Source organism: Antennarius striatus, chromosome 13, assembly GCF_040054535.1.
Source record: "Antennarius striatus isolate MH-2024 chromosome 13, ASM4005453v1, whole genome shotgun sequence".
NCBI classification, from domain to species: domain Eukaryota; kingdom Metazoa; phylum Chordata; class Actinopteri; order Lophiiformes; family Antennariidae; genus Antennarius; species Antennarius striatus.
This window is the reverse complement of record NC_090788.1, coordinates 6,388,423-6,402,015: the sequence shown is the minus strand read 5'-3', so window position 1 is coordinate 6,402,015 and position 13,593 is coordinate 6,388,423. Positions and strand designations below refer to the sequence as shown.

At 40.0% G+C, this 13,593-nt stretch overlaps 1 protein-coding gene across 2 annotated transcripts; it reads right to left on the bottom strand.

The window, feature by feature from the left end:
* Positions 1-413: 413 nt before the first annotated feature.
* On the bottom strand, positions 414-13,591 carry ammecr1 (AMMECR nuclear protein 1). Of its 2 annotated transcripts, XM_068331358.1 has the most exons (6): positions 12,780-13,591; positions 8,508-8,618; positions 7,352-7,466; positions 6,603-6,693; positions 6,407-6,503; positions 414-5,302 (listed from the first exon to the last, which is right to left on the bottom strand). In XM_068331358.1, the coding sequence occupies exons 1-6, from the start codon at positions 13,253-13,255 to the stop codon at positions 5,188-5,190; spliced, it is 1,005 nt and encodes a 334-aa protein (XP_068187459.1). In that variant the 5' UTR covers positions 13,256-13,591; the 3' UTR covers positions 414-5,187. The 2 variants fall into 2 exon arrangements, with proteins under 2 accessions (XP_068187459.1, XP_068187460.1); XM_068331359.1 differs by lacking the exon at positions 8,508-8,618.
* Between the last annotated feature and the right edge of the window lie 2 nt (positions 13,592-13,593).

The window sequence follows — 13,593 nt, the reverse complement described above, 5'->3', positions numbered from 1 at the left end:
TCAGCAGATGAAATTTCCCCAAGAAAAAGACAGATTATTATTCTGAGGACTTCTTTTTTTTTAGAACTGAGCTTTTTTATTTCTTCGGTTTGAGCCAATCTCTGAAAAGAAGTTCTCACGTCTTCATTTAATTCTACCAGTGTCCAACAGCAGAGGTGACTCTTATAACTCTCTGCCATCAAATCCATACTGCAGAAGTAAATAAAAGTCCCCGTCCTACTTGTTTCAAGTGACTGAATGGGTAGAAATAAGGTTTCAATCAATTTATATGCTGTGGAAACAATCAAGTGAGTGACTGGCTAAATTACTGTGTTCCAACGATAAGTGGAGACATGACAGAAAATATCTTTCACAATTAAAAAAAAAGTTTGGATGTAAGTGGAGAAAGAAAGTAGGACACATTTTCTTCTGAGTTGCTTTTGTATTTTTTATTGAATAAATGATTTTAAAAGGTAATAACAATGTTTAAAACTACATTATCTTCACATCCATTGCTTACATACTCAGATAACCCATCTATATATTCTTTAAACCCTCCTTCCACTTTTTAATTTTTTTCTGATTTCTTTCATTTGCCTTGTTTGTTTTTTTTTTCTTTTTGAGTTCATACTATCATAATAAATGCCCATTTCAAGTCGTGTCACACTAACAGCAATTCAATAGGAAAGGAGGAAGGGTCTAGCTCTACAGGGGATAGATTTGAAGTTCCCAGTTCATATTATTCCATCAATATTTTTCAAATTACTAAAGCAGAAAAAAAAAACAGATCCAAAAATTGAAAGGAAAAGAAACAGAAGTTGGTATGAGGAGTTACACCAGGCAACCCTCCCAGCCCATCAGGCCACTGCAACAGAAAAAAGTCCTTTTGTACAGTGACATGTCTTAGAAGTCAGTGTGTCAAAAAATTCAGAACATAGAAAACCACTAAAATAATTTTGAAACTAGATCCAAAATTTATTTTGATGTACAAAAACAGTCATTTTCTATTTTTTTTTCTTTTTAAAATATTTTTTTAGTAAAACTTCCAAACACAAGTTTATTGTAGTTCTTTCATTTGTCATTATCATCATTATTATTATCATTATTATTGATTCATTTATTCTGTTTTTTTATTCATCTATCAGTGCGATTGTATACCAGTGCAGCTACTGGATCCAGAATAAAGAAAACAGGCTTTTTTTTTTCTTTAATGGCATAAAAAATAAAGAAAAAATTATCTATTATACAAAGTATAACTGCTGGTCTTTAGGGAAAAAAACATTTATAAACCCATAAAGCTAGGAGGCACACCATGGGATTTTTATTTTTGTAAATAATAGCAATAACAATACTAAAAGTAATAATACTAATCATCATAATAATAATAACAATAATAATAATAATAATAAACAAAAAAATAACAATTCCACCTATTTTTAACCATCCTTGATGCCAGGTATGGCTTCAGAGATAGGCTCAATGAAAAATCATTGAAAAATTGGGTTGCTTATTAAGTCGACAGCTGAAAAAAATCACACAGAAAAAAAAAAAGACACACAACATTATGTCAATTGCAGGGGTGTCTTTTGGAAGGACAGGAAGCCAGGCCTACAAAGCAGCATTTGGGCGTGGCCGCTGGCGTCTTTGGTTCAGTCAAACATACAAAGGTAATATGAGCTTGAGCATTCCATGAAATATGAGAATGACCACAGAGGGAATGCTGAGGCTAAACTCTAACCCTGGTATGGAACCAAAACACAATCTGCTACAACAAACTACAAAAGTTGTTCCGAAATATCCCATGAGGTATCAATGCTTTAAACAGTTTATCAGTACAGAGGCAGGACTATTTTCTGCATCCTCTACGTAAAACATTAAACTCTGCGATCCCCACTGAGGGGGAGACGCTCGCCTTCAAACGCAGTCAAACCGAGGCTGCTGGAGCCTCGGACGACGGGACCTTTTTCGACCTTTTTCAACAACTCAAACTTTGCCATTTCAGAGGTCAGACGATTCAGCAGCTAAAGGAATAACAGCGGATGTGCTCGGAGACACAGCAGCCTAAATTCCAGGGGAGGAAACAACCACTACTACTACTGCCACCGAACGACGCAAATCACACCTTGACAAACGAGTCCGGCCACGGTGTGTGGTTGGGGGGTCGGGGGGGAGGGTGAGGCTATGTATGACTTCTTGTCCTTTCAAACCTGCAAGGGCATTGATTTGCACTGGTAGGAAACAAAAAACACCTGTTCAACAGATCTGCATATATCAAGAATAGTAAAGGTAACATGTAGGATTTTCTCTCGAGAAATTGCTGTGAAGTTAACAGTACATTCCATGCCCCCCCCCCCCCATACGGGTTTGCTGCTGACACTTTTTCCTCTTCATATCACTTCTACGAATATCCATCTGTTTTTCCCATAGGGAACTGATCCCAGAGTCGCTCACATAGGACTTCATGATAGCTCAGATTCATGAGGCTACGGTTTAGCATCAGTCACATCCTTCAGTAGAAAATGGGCTGCGGTACCTCGCTTCACAGCAACACACCCAAGAGTTAATCCTACATGCAGCATCTTTAAGTATGATATGAAAAAAAATGAGTCCGCATGACCAGTCACGAGTTGTGACCACCCCAATATGAGGTCTGATAGCACCATATTTGTTTTTTTAAATCTCTTAAACGTTAAACAAGAGTTTCTAAGCCATAGATCAAGCATATCATGGATAAAACCATAGGTCTCATACTCATACATACATGCAACAAAATGCATTGCATGTGTATACAAAGATATATGTAAAAGAGCATGGTCAATTTGGTTTTGCAGCAGAAAAATTCAGGTTGTGCTGTACTAAATGGACCAGGAAAGGCAGCCCTGACTGCTCCTCTCGGAATCTTCCGATGTAGTGTAGAACAAATGCATACACTTTACCAGACATGAAAGTGTCCTACTGTAAAGTGTGTCTGCTTTCTGCTGAATAAGACATGAGCAAACAGGAGACTGCAGGAGCACAGGAGCCTCTGTATGTCTAAGAAAAGTACTAGCAATAGCACTGAAATGTGGAAAACTTTATAAGGCCCTTTCCTGCACTGTGGCGTGAAGATGGAGGTGGGAAAGAGTCGAGCGAGGAACCCTCAGAGCGTCATCTACTGGTCCACTGCTTATTAAATCATTCATTTAAGGCAACACAACTTAAATCTAGGTCATTTCGGGTTACTGTGGATGGAGTGCCAAAAGCCCTTGACATTTTGCATAAAGAAAAAGAACGTGTCGTTTAGTAAAAGACTGTTACGCAGATATTGGTCAAGTAACAAGAACCTCTCAAATCTTCCAGTTTGCAAAACTTTAAAAAAAAAAAAAAACTGAACCTCAAAACAAGTGGATCTTAAAAGTCGATCCTCATTCGGTGTTAAACATTCTGGAAAAGTGAATTCAACTAGCCTTTGTGTGTGTATATGAGTCACAAGATGTAATATTAGGATGGGACATGGCTTCTTCAAGTTCCTACAAAGCCCTGGCTTTTTATTTGTTGACCTTAACTCCCGGTGATTGGGCCCCATACGAAGATTCTGCTCTGATCCGACTATTTGCTCTCCAGACAGGTGACCAATACAGATCAACAGGTTATAGTTGGACAGCATCAGAAGAAATCCACGGTAGTAAAGTTTCAGCGACTAAACCTATAAGCTGTACCGATAACAAGGACATGCACCTTAAAACGATACTAACATGTTGGTGGGAGCTGTGCGTCATCCGGCAGAGTGTCGCCATTCAAACTGACATTAATGCATCATAAATACTGTGATGAAAAGACAAAAGTTAAGATATATTCTGAAAAGGCCAAGATGCTGTTTCCATTATGACACGCAAAACAGACACGACGTCTGAGGAATGCGCGAGTTTGAAACACGTCACAGATGCAGCCTCGCCTGAGGCCGGCTGGTGTCAAGTTTGCATTCAGAGGTCGAAGCTCCGGTACGTTAGGCTACCAGGTTAGTTGCAGCAAACGCAAACACTTCAAGCCAAATAGCACAACTCTTGCAAAGTGTGGAATAGAAAGAGTATATGGCTTCAAGTGTCCCTGTCAGGTGACTCCCTGCCAATAAACTCAGGATCCCACAAGTTAATTTAAATGGAGGATTGTTCATGGATGTAGGGTTTCTGTTCCCGCTCTCGTGAGCCATGGACACGTCTGCTACTCCCTGTCCAATGCGGGGAGATCAGATCCATTCGTGGTTCAATTTACATAGGCAAAGAGCCACTCACCTGCGCAGACACAATGGCTTCCTCCAGAATTTTAACAAGATAAAGAGGGAGCACTGCGGTAGGTAAGCTCTGATCAAACGAACACACTTTAAGGTTTATGGGTTCCACCAGAAACATGACAAACACCAGGGAGGAGGTTTCCAAAAACAAAAAAATTTCAATTTGTAATTTACTCTATCGGTTTTTCCATCTTGTCGGACCAAACATCTACATCCACACGCAGAAAGACACACACACACACACACACACACTACCAGCAAAGGCTGGCCGAAGGGCATCACAATCCTACTACCTACACTTTGGAGTATACAGATCCCGATATATAGTTTAAACTACAATAATACAAGAGTGAGCGAGGCGACAACAAACTTGACAGTCAACCTTTTTTTTTTTTTTTTCAAGAGGGGTCGGAATCGAGACAACACAGCCTTTGACAGCTGTAGTTGGTTTGCTACATGTTATATGTCTGGATAGGACATAAAGAAAAATCAGAGTAAAAGAAGGTACTTTTTTTTTTTTGGTAAATGTAAAATAAAAGCGAAGCATAAAAATTAAAAAAAAAAACAGGAGAAAGACGAATCCATCATAAGAGACTTCCTTCCATCCACAGAATCAAACACCTGATTAGGTTTGCTGAATAAAATGTAGTATTCAATTTTCAAACATAGAATGAATGGGGGGGGGGTAGCTAAAGGTATAAGTATGCTGCAAAAACTTAACCACAGGCGAAGAAAATAAATTGTGGACTTCTTGCCATTATCAAATGATGCTTCGTTGCCACCCGTTGCCATGTCAACGTCTGGGAGACGGCCAGCATGGCAACGGAAACTATCATCATAAAATGGTACAGTAGTAGAAATAACTAGACCAGGAGGGGGCGGGCTCTCCTGGGAAAAGGTCCGCGGAGAGGTCCAATGATTGGTCATGCGGCTCGCTGTCAGGAATAATGGTTGTAGGGTGGTAGAGGGTGCCCGATGCCGTTCTGGTAGTGATGGTGCTGGCGGTGGGCGATGTACTCTGCATAACCCATTGTCATCTTCTCACTACGGTACCTGGGGATGAGAGGAGTTGCGTTCAAGTTCCTTTTCCGTACAATGTCCTTATTTAACCCCCAGATCCTCCAACAATTCATCTGGAGATGTGGTTGTGACAAGAGAAGCAGTTCATACCAACACCGCCTGGAGGGGCGTTCGTTTCTCTGTTTAATGTGAATCATGGAACGCCTTTTTATTCGGTTACAGTATTTTCCACAATTAAAAGCCTTTTAATTTTCTCAATAACCCACAGTGAGCCTTATAATCCTGTACGCTTTATATTATGACATAGGCCGCAGAGTCGTGAATGCAATCCCTTTAGCACAGCTCAATCTAGTGGGTGCATAACGCAGACACAGCCACAACAGCAGTTTTTTATTCTATGTACCTTACAGTGCTGGGCGCTCTATTCTGGTGAAGTTTCAAAATAGCCCATTCATTGAAGGGGTGCCTTATAATCAGATGTGCCTTATAATCCAGTGCACTTTATATACATATATATTTTTTATTTTATTTATTTTAAATAGGCCATTTATTAAAAAAGGTGCGCCTTATAGTCCAGTGTGTCTTATAGTGCAGAAAATACAGTGCTGTCAAAATGACTTTAGCAGCATAATTAAAACACCTAAACACTGCTGTGTGTGTGTGTGGAAAATCTTCTTTTTTTTCATATTAGGACCAAAAAAATGAAGGAAGTCAGTTCCTACATCTATTTCTGGAACTTATTGATACCCAGTTATCTGTAACAGATCAAACAAATCTGTGATTACAATTACTGCTCTTTACTTTCAATGTAACATACCGGTCTCAGTGGAACGTGTTTCAGGTTAGAGGACATCCATTCCTTGAATGTTTCAGCCCTTGGGGTAAACATTGTGGTTTCAACAGTATGACCAGTTCATTTAAAAATTCATGTTACCTATATACAGTCAGCTTTACCAGTGCTGCTCGGGAACTAAATTCTAACACGCAATGCATTTTTTGCGAATGTTTGGTCCTGTCAGGTCTAGGTTTATATTTAGAGACATGGGTTTAAATGAAAAACTTTGAGCAAACAAAAAGGTACAACGATATCAAATCAATATATCAGAATGTCTGTGGGAAACAGAAGAGAACTCTCACCTGGTTAGCTTTATAGTCTTCCTGAAGTCATTTGTGATGGGAGCTTTGTAACCTCCCTTTCGTAGTAAGGAATCTATGGTTTGAATGTGGTCCCAACCTTCATAAATATAAAAGATAGTATTTAATCTCTTTTCATTCAAGATCTACTTCTACATTCATAACTTTATATCAACACAAAGCTATAAATTGGCCTCACCTTGCTCCTTTGCAACCTCTGGTAGGTAGGTGGCGGTGCGTTTTGATCCTTTTTCATTGAAAAACTCTATCCTAATACCGTGAACACCCACCTAGGATTCACAAAAACAAAACCATGTTATACAATCCTCAACCCAAGAAACAACAAAAAAGATGAGGGCCATGTTTTTCCAAGTGAAAGACAATATCTGCGTTCGTTGCTTGTCATATATTCATGACTGACAAGTTCAGCATGCAGCATTTTGGGCTTCTTAGGCCTTGTTCAGACTGGTTGCCAATATCCGATTTTAGCCCATCTAGATTGATATCAGATGTCTCTTTTGTAGTCTGAACAGTCACGTACCACGTGAGATCCAATTTTCGCGGGACGGATTGAAACCAAATTCCGGAGGTAGTTTCGTATCGGATATGAACGAATGCGTCTCAATCTGAACGGCTCCAAACACACTGATCGGATATGGCGGTCAGTGTGACATCATATACAGGACACAAGAGCAAGGCGCCAGAAGGATCCTCCATGTTCAGCGTTGTTGCTGCCACTGTCGCAATTATATGACCTCACACATCACACTCCGCCCTGACGTCGCAGTTACCACAGCCTGATCAGCCGATAATGTGGCCAAGCCTGAACAGACCCAGATCGCATTTGGACATTTGCTAAAAACAGTGTGAACAGTCAGCCCTAGAAATCGGATATGGATGGAAATCTGATTGGTATCCGATATGCCTGCAGTCTGAACGCAGCCTTACCTCCCAGTCAAGGTAATCACCGACGTCTTCAAAGTTGGTGAGAAGAGACACTGAGCAGAAGAGGCGAGGCAGCTCATCCCTTGTCATTGGGGGGAAGCGGCTGTCTTTAAGGGCACTGCAGACACAGGAGCACATGAAAATCACATTACAAGAGGTGATTTGGAATACGGTTACCGAAGTCAGGTGTCAAAAGCACAAAGGGTTTGACTACCGAGCCTAAAATTTGAATGTGATGCACACAAGACTTTTTGATTTTAAAGGCAAATTTCCACTCGTGTGAAAAAGGACCAACAAAACAGATGCCCTATGAACGTATGGAGGCCAGCGTGATTGCAGCGTGAACCTTGATCTCGGCTTTTCGCCACAGTTCCGAGCCGGTTGGAATGAGTGTCTATGCAGCTGCCTGTGTTTACATGTCAGGTCAGCTGTGAGGTCGACAAACGATAAACGAAGAATTTCTGCACCAGGAATTTACAACAGAGCCTGTTTGCATTCACTCTTTTGAAAAGATGGTTTACTGCCAGGTAGCAGAGTACAGTGTTAGTGATAGGTGCATGAGGTAATGATTAAGTATCAGTATGACTCGCAGTGAATTATAGATTTCTGATTGAAACAAAAGCTATTTAGTCAGCATTGTTAGAGCTACCAACCGGGTGATCCATTCAGCAATATGAGATTAACTAACATGTATTTTTTTCCCCTAAAAATGATATAAGAGCACGGGGTTAGCACAATGTAGCTGCCAACTGTCTGACACATAATGCTAACAGATATACAGTAAAAAATAAAAAAAAAAGAGAGCCTGTAAAAAAAGAGGTCTTTTCAAGACCCTTAATGGAAACACTGAGTCAAACACATTTTTAACATCTTACTTTTGAAGCCTCAGGATCTGTAATCAGAGAAACAGATGCTCCACAGCTCCAGCGTTTTAGAATGTCAAAGGAAAAACTTCAAGAGAAATTGTCTGTTGTAGTCATATAAAGGCAATCTGCTGGCTCTGAGGCTACTTTAGTGATACTTAAAGGAGAAAGTCACCCTTGACATGAATCTTTATTCCAATGCCCAAGTTGTTAATTTGAATTTACAACAAATATTCTCTTTATCAATGATCATTTTCAGTCACTTCATTTGGGCTACAGCTGGAACAATAACTCACCTGGTAAGGGTGTACTCCCTGAGTCCTGAGTGCAGATTCATGGCAGAAAATGTACCTATACAACCCCTCAACCGCTTGTCTCTGCCTATTTTCCATGTGACAAACAGCGGGCTGAAAAAAAACAAGACGCCATGTTAAAAGAAGAGTGATTTTAAAATCAAACACAAAAGCTAATCACATGTCCAACACACAAACAAAGCATGTTCAGGACAAATATGACACATAATGCCAAGCGCTACCCAAAATATCTCAGCAGAGTCAATGGTTTTAAAGTTCATTACTTGGGTTTGTATGAGTAATGTGCAATGAGTAAACAGCAGTACAATACGTGGCAATGTTTGTAGTCATCGCAGTCAATCAAATTGTGGGAAAAGAGAACAGTTGCTCTGACAAATGCAAATCTGAACAAATAATTGCACTTCAACTGAGGCCAACTGTAACCCAAAGTGTATTTCTTATCATTAGCAGCAGAGGATTCCAGCAAAGTAGAGATATTAGCCTTTAAGAAGCCCAACAGTGACAAGAGGCCTTCCTCCGAACTGGGTGTTTACTAGTAAATGGCAGGTCTCATCCTAACTTCAAAGTTGTAAAATGAACCTGGATTATCGGTTTCATTACGAACTAACCAACAGAAGGTGTTGTTCTCACAGAACACTGGAGGCCTACAAACTACCATCCTCTTACAAACAGCATCAGTCTAATTTTAATATAGAAATATTTAGCATGAAATCACACACAGACATTGTGTGCTTTTACAGAACAGTATCAACAAATACCATTATTCTTGGGGACATTTTTAGTTTCTCTCATTACTCATGAGAACGGAACACATTTAAAAATGTATTAAGAGAGAGAAAAAAATATTTATTTTCATTGACAAGTGTTCAAGAACCAATACTAGTTGGTCTACTTTGACATCGTATCATAAACTGTTCTTGTTTTTTTGCCAAGAGTCTCAAAACAAAAATATTCTGTTAAATCAATCTCAAATTCTATTTTAGTTTCTTCACAGATTAAACAACTATTGTACCAATTTCCAATGGAACAAAACACTGTCACTACAGATTAATGAGACACTACAAGAGTTCTAAGCTACTAGAGTTTTATGTCAGAAAATGTTTGCATGGTAACCTTTCGTTGGCTTCAGTTTTAATCGAAACTTTTCATCTCCTCTGCCACTGAAGACAGCAACAATAGCTGAAAGTCTGTGTAGGTTCTCAGTCATCCACGTCAAGGTAAACCAAGAATTGGAATTGAGAAGACTTTCAGTATACTTTAGATGAAGAAGACTTGAGAAGACTTAGAATTGTTAAGGGTGGTTGAAAACAATCTTAAACCAACCAAACAACTTTTTTTTTTTGGTTTAAGATTGGTTGAAACCAAGGTTTAACCAACCATCACAAACCAGGACAACACAAACTTGTACTTTCTGTGGGAGTTTCCACGTTGCTAGGGACGACTCTCTTAGATTCTTGTCTTGATTGACTGGTTTGGTTATAAGTTGGTTTCACTTAGGCAAAGTGTGGCGAGGCTAGAATTTCTGTGCTCAAAATACTGAAACTACATTCAGGTGGGGTTTATTTCTATACAAAATATTTCAATCTGAAGGTTTAAATGTGCTCAAATCAGTCATGATGTAATTATGTGTGAAACACACACTGTCAGAGCCTTTGGTGAACATTTCTCCATGTCTCTGCTTTGAGAAACTTTCTACACAATTTTCCAGGACAGGAGAATACTAAATTAAAAATTACTGCATAAGTGTGCATAGCAGTGAGTGCTGTTGAGCCTGTTTCTTGAACAAAGCCATTATTATGATCAAATGATAATATTAATGACATGAAAGCTATTGAAAGCTTGTTATTTTCTGCATGAGTAGCAAAAACTCAATTTCATCAAACTAGTCTCCTTCACACGACAGCTGAAAAAAAAAAAACATTTTCTATGCTGTCTTTGTTCCTGGAACATAATGACTTTAAAGAGATGTGGTTTTGCATAGCATGCCAGCATTCCTTCACCAAAAAGAGGGGCTCAGCAGCTCATGTACCTTCTGCTATACTTAAGACATACATTGAGCAGCGATTTGAAAAAGTAAAATCTGATGGCAGCAACATTAATTATACCATCCATGCTATATGCCCTCTGTACACAGGGTAAGTAGCTCCCAGACCTTACATCATTTCCAGTTTAAAGAAATTTCAGTTCAATTGCTTGGTGTTTGAGTCAGTTGATAAGTGCTACAGGCTGCTTTTACAGTCATTCTGGTTGAAAGTTGGGAGACATACTACATCTTTGAAATATCACACCTACACCCTGTTGCCATGGGGATTCACCCATTCACATAGAAACCATTACTGAGCCATGACTACAAATTATGTGGATCATGGAACAGAAATTGCTTATACACAAATTGTATTAAAAAACTATAAAAGATATATAATTACACAAGTTACATTTGACATTATCTTAGTATACTCATAACAAATGAATTCAGAGAGTCCTCAGTAAAGTTATTGGCCATTTTGTTCTTACTACCATGTTCGTTTTTAAACTGTCTTTATTTAGTCGGTCTAGCTTACACCAAAAGGCACGATTCAGTGAGTCGTATCCACCATGACTGGGACAAATCAAACTATTTCTCATTATTTGTCACAATACTGTGACTTTGACGGACTCCCACAACTGAATGTGTGAGGGCTTTTACCAAGAGATTACAGATCTGATTTTGACAGGATTTGTCAGCTTGATCAGTTTGGATGATAGAAACGGAAGCTCCATCATTACAGTACATTCTTTGAAAGGAATAAGTTATGAGGTGTGTGTGAAGGAACGTTTCCATAACAGATTGCGATTTTCAAGAAAAATGTTGACCGTGACATATTCACTCTCCATAACACATCACATGCATCTAGAATGAATGCAATATTGTCTTTTTGGGACTTAACGGTGCAAGCCTGATTCACACTTTAATATTAGAAGTTAATTCATCAGATGACAGTGGAAAATCACGTTTAAAAACACAACAAATATCCCTTGTGAGGGAACCACTATCGTGGATTCATCGCCCATAACAGGTCAAAACACTGGAACGGCCGCTTACAGCCGAGATCACCCTTTCTGGCCTCAGATTGTTGGTTCAACACCCATCTAGTCAGATCACATAACACAGCTTGTCTAAGTGGAGGTTTCTATAGTTTCTGTGGAGTGTGGTTACAGGAACAAAAAATGCATTAATTATTCCAGGAGTTAAAACAGTCATTCAACAAGACTTTTATTCAGTGAATAAATTGTTTTTCTTCGTTATGTCTGTTTTGAAGATGCTTAATAATACTACTTTAATTCAGACTTAGTCGTAAGGAATTCTCCAACTTGCCTAACCTTAGTGCTCAACAACTACATTTCCTTTGTTGGTTGATGCTAAACCAGCCGATCCAGTAAGTTTCCCACCATTCGACTGCATATATAAATAAATCTATATTCAAGATATGCTCCAACACGATCGAATAGCTTAACAACTTATCTGGCTGTGACAAAAATGACACTTTTTCATACATTTACCAATAATTTCTGCCAGCTCATTAGCACTTCGTTGCTAAGCTAATGTAGCTTGTAAGCTAACAAAGCTAAGTCTCCAGAGTTCATTGAGGGCAGATGAAAAAATTAAACACTACCGTTAACTCACAATGCGTTGTATTACAGTAGTTTTAGTTGTTTAACCTAACTACAAAATATTAGACTTTGCCAAAAAAAAAATAACCGATTTTAAATTGCTTGTTCCACACTCTCTTTTCGATCAAGTGTTCACAGCAAGCTAATATTAGCGCGTAGCTTTAGCTAACGTTTGTTAGTGTTATTCCGAGTTGGCTAAACAGTAACGCCAAATGTCATTTCGTCCACTAAGGATGAACAATCGTGGTGACAACGGTTCATCATTAATTAATATACAAGTTCGCTTGATAATCTCAAACAATTCATTGTAATATAATCCATTGTTCATTGTAATGTGAAAGTGTTAACTGCGGGCCGGCGGTTGCCACTCTTCAACTAGGCCCGAATTTCAACTTAACTCAAATCAAGCAAAAGATCGGAAGTTTTTTTGCTCACAATTCACAATAAGTACAACATATTTCCACATGACAGTCTATGTTCCTACATCTGAAACATGAATCAAGTGTAAAATCAGTCGAAAGTCCTGTAAAAGACACGTTGATGAATGAATACATCAGTGAGCTTTTGAAATAGAGCAGAACAACAGAAGACAAAAACACTCACTAGGGATCGTTTGTAAACCTGGGTGTTCTCGGAGGTTGGTATCCGTACAGATGGCAATAAAGCACGTCAAAACAGAAGCAGCACATCTCCGCTGAGACGACCATTTTTCTGCCTCCACTTCCCGAGCCGGGACCCGAGCTGAGATTCGGGGAGAGGCCGGATGAAGTGTAACCGGTCGGCGCTGGGGATAGCGCGTTCGTGCCGCTGCTACCGCTACTACTACTACTGCCGCTAACGTTACCCCCAGGTCCCCCCAGGCCGTTGGCTCTGCTCACGTTCGCCGCTCCTGCAACAGACGCCGAGGAGCCAATCCCCAGCTCCGAGCCACAATGTCCGGTTCCTGCCACCCCGCTTCCCGCCCCCACCCCGCCGGGACCCCCCGACCCGGGTGATCCCGACAGTTTCTGCTTCTTCACCCCGCAGCACCCGGCCGCCATCTTGGAACAATCTGCACCGACACACCGCTTCCGACCCATAACCGTCACCGCGGGAAGGGTGGGGGGGGGCGCCGACCAGACGTAGAAATCCCACTGCGTTGAGACGTACGACGGACAATACTCCACTTTCACTCTTTCTCTTTCTTTCTTTTTTTTTTTTTTTTTTTTTGTCGGGTGATGAAATAGCCGATCTGGGGGGGGGGGGAGAAGAAGACTGCAGAGTCACCCTAACGTTGCCTTTAAAAACGCACGACTTCGCTACGCCAGACCCATTTCAGGAGAAGCGTGGTTTTTTTTTGTTTTTCCATGAGTAGTCAACCAGTCCGGCTTTGGACCAACCGTGGATCACCGATAACGCCAAGTTAACCCCCACCCCC

Excerpts from the sequence above, each read along its gene's own strand:
- ammecr1 (XM_068331358.1), bottom strand. The coding sequence starts at position 13,255 with ATGGGTCGGAAGCGGTGTGTCGGTGCAGATTGTTCCAAGATGGCGGCC. Across the intron at positions 6,504-6,602 it reads AGAGGTTGCAAAGGAGCAAG|GTTGGGACCACATTCAAACC; the intron begins GTGAGGCCAATT and ends ATATTTATGAAG. Across the intron at positions 5,303-6,406 it reads AAGACTATAAAGCTAACCAG|GTACCGTAGTGAGAAGATGA; the intron begins GTGAGAGTTCTC and ends TCTCATCCCCAG.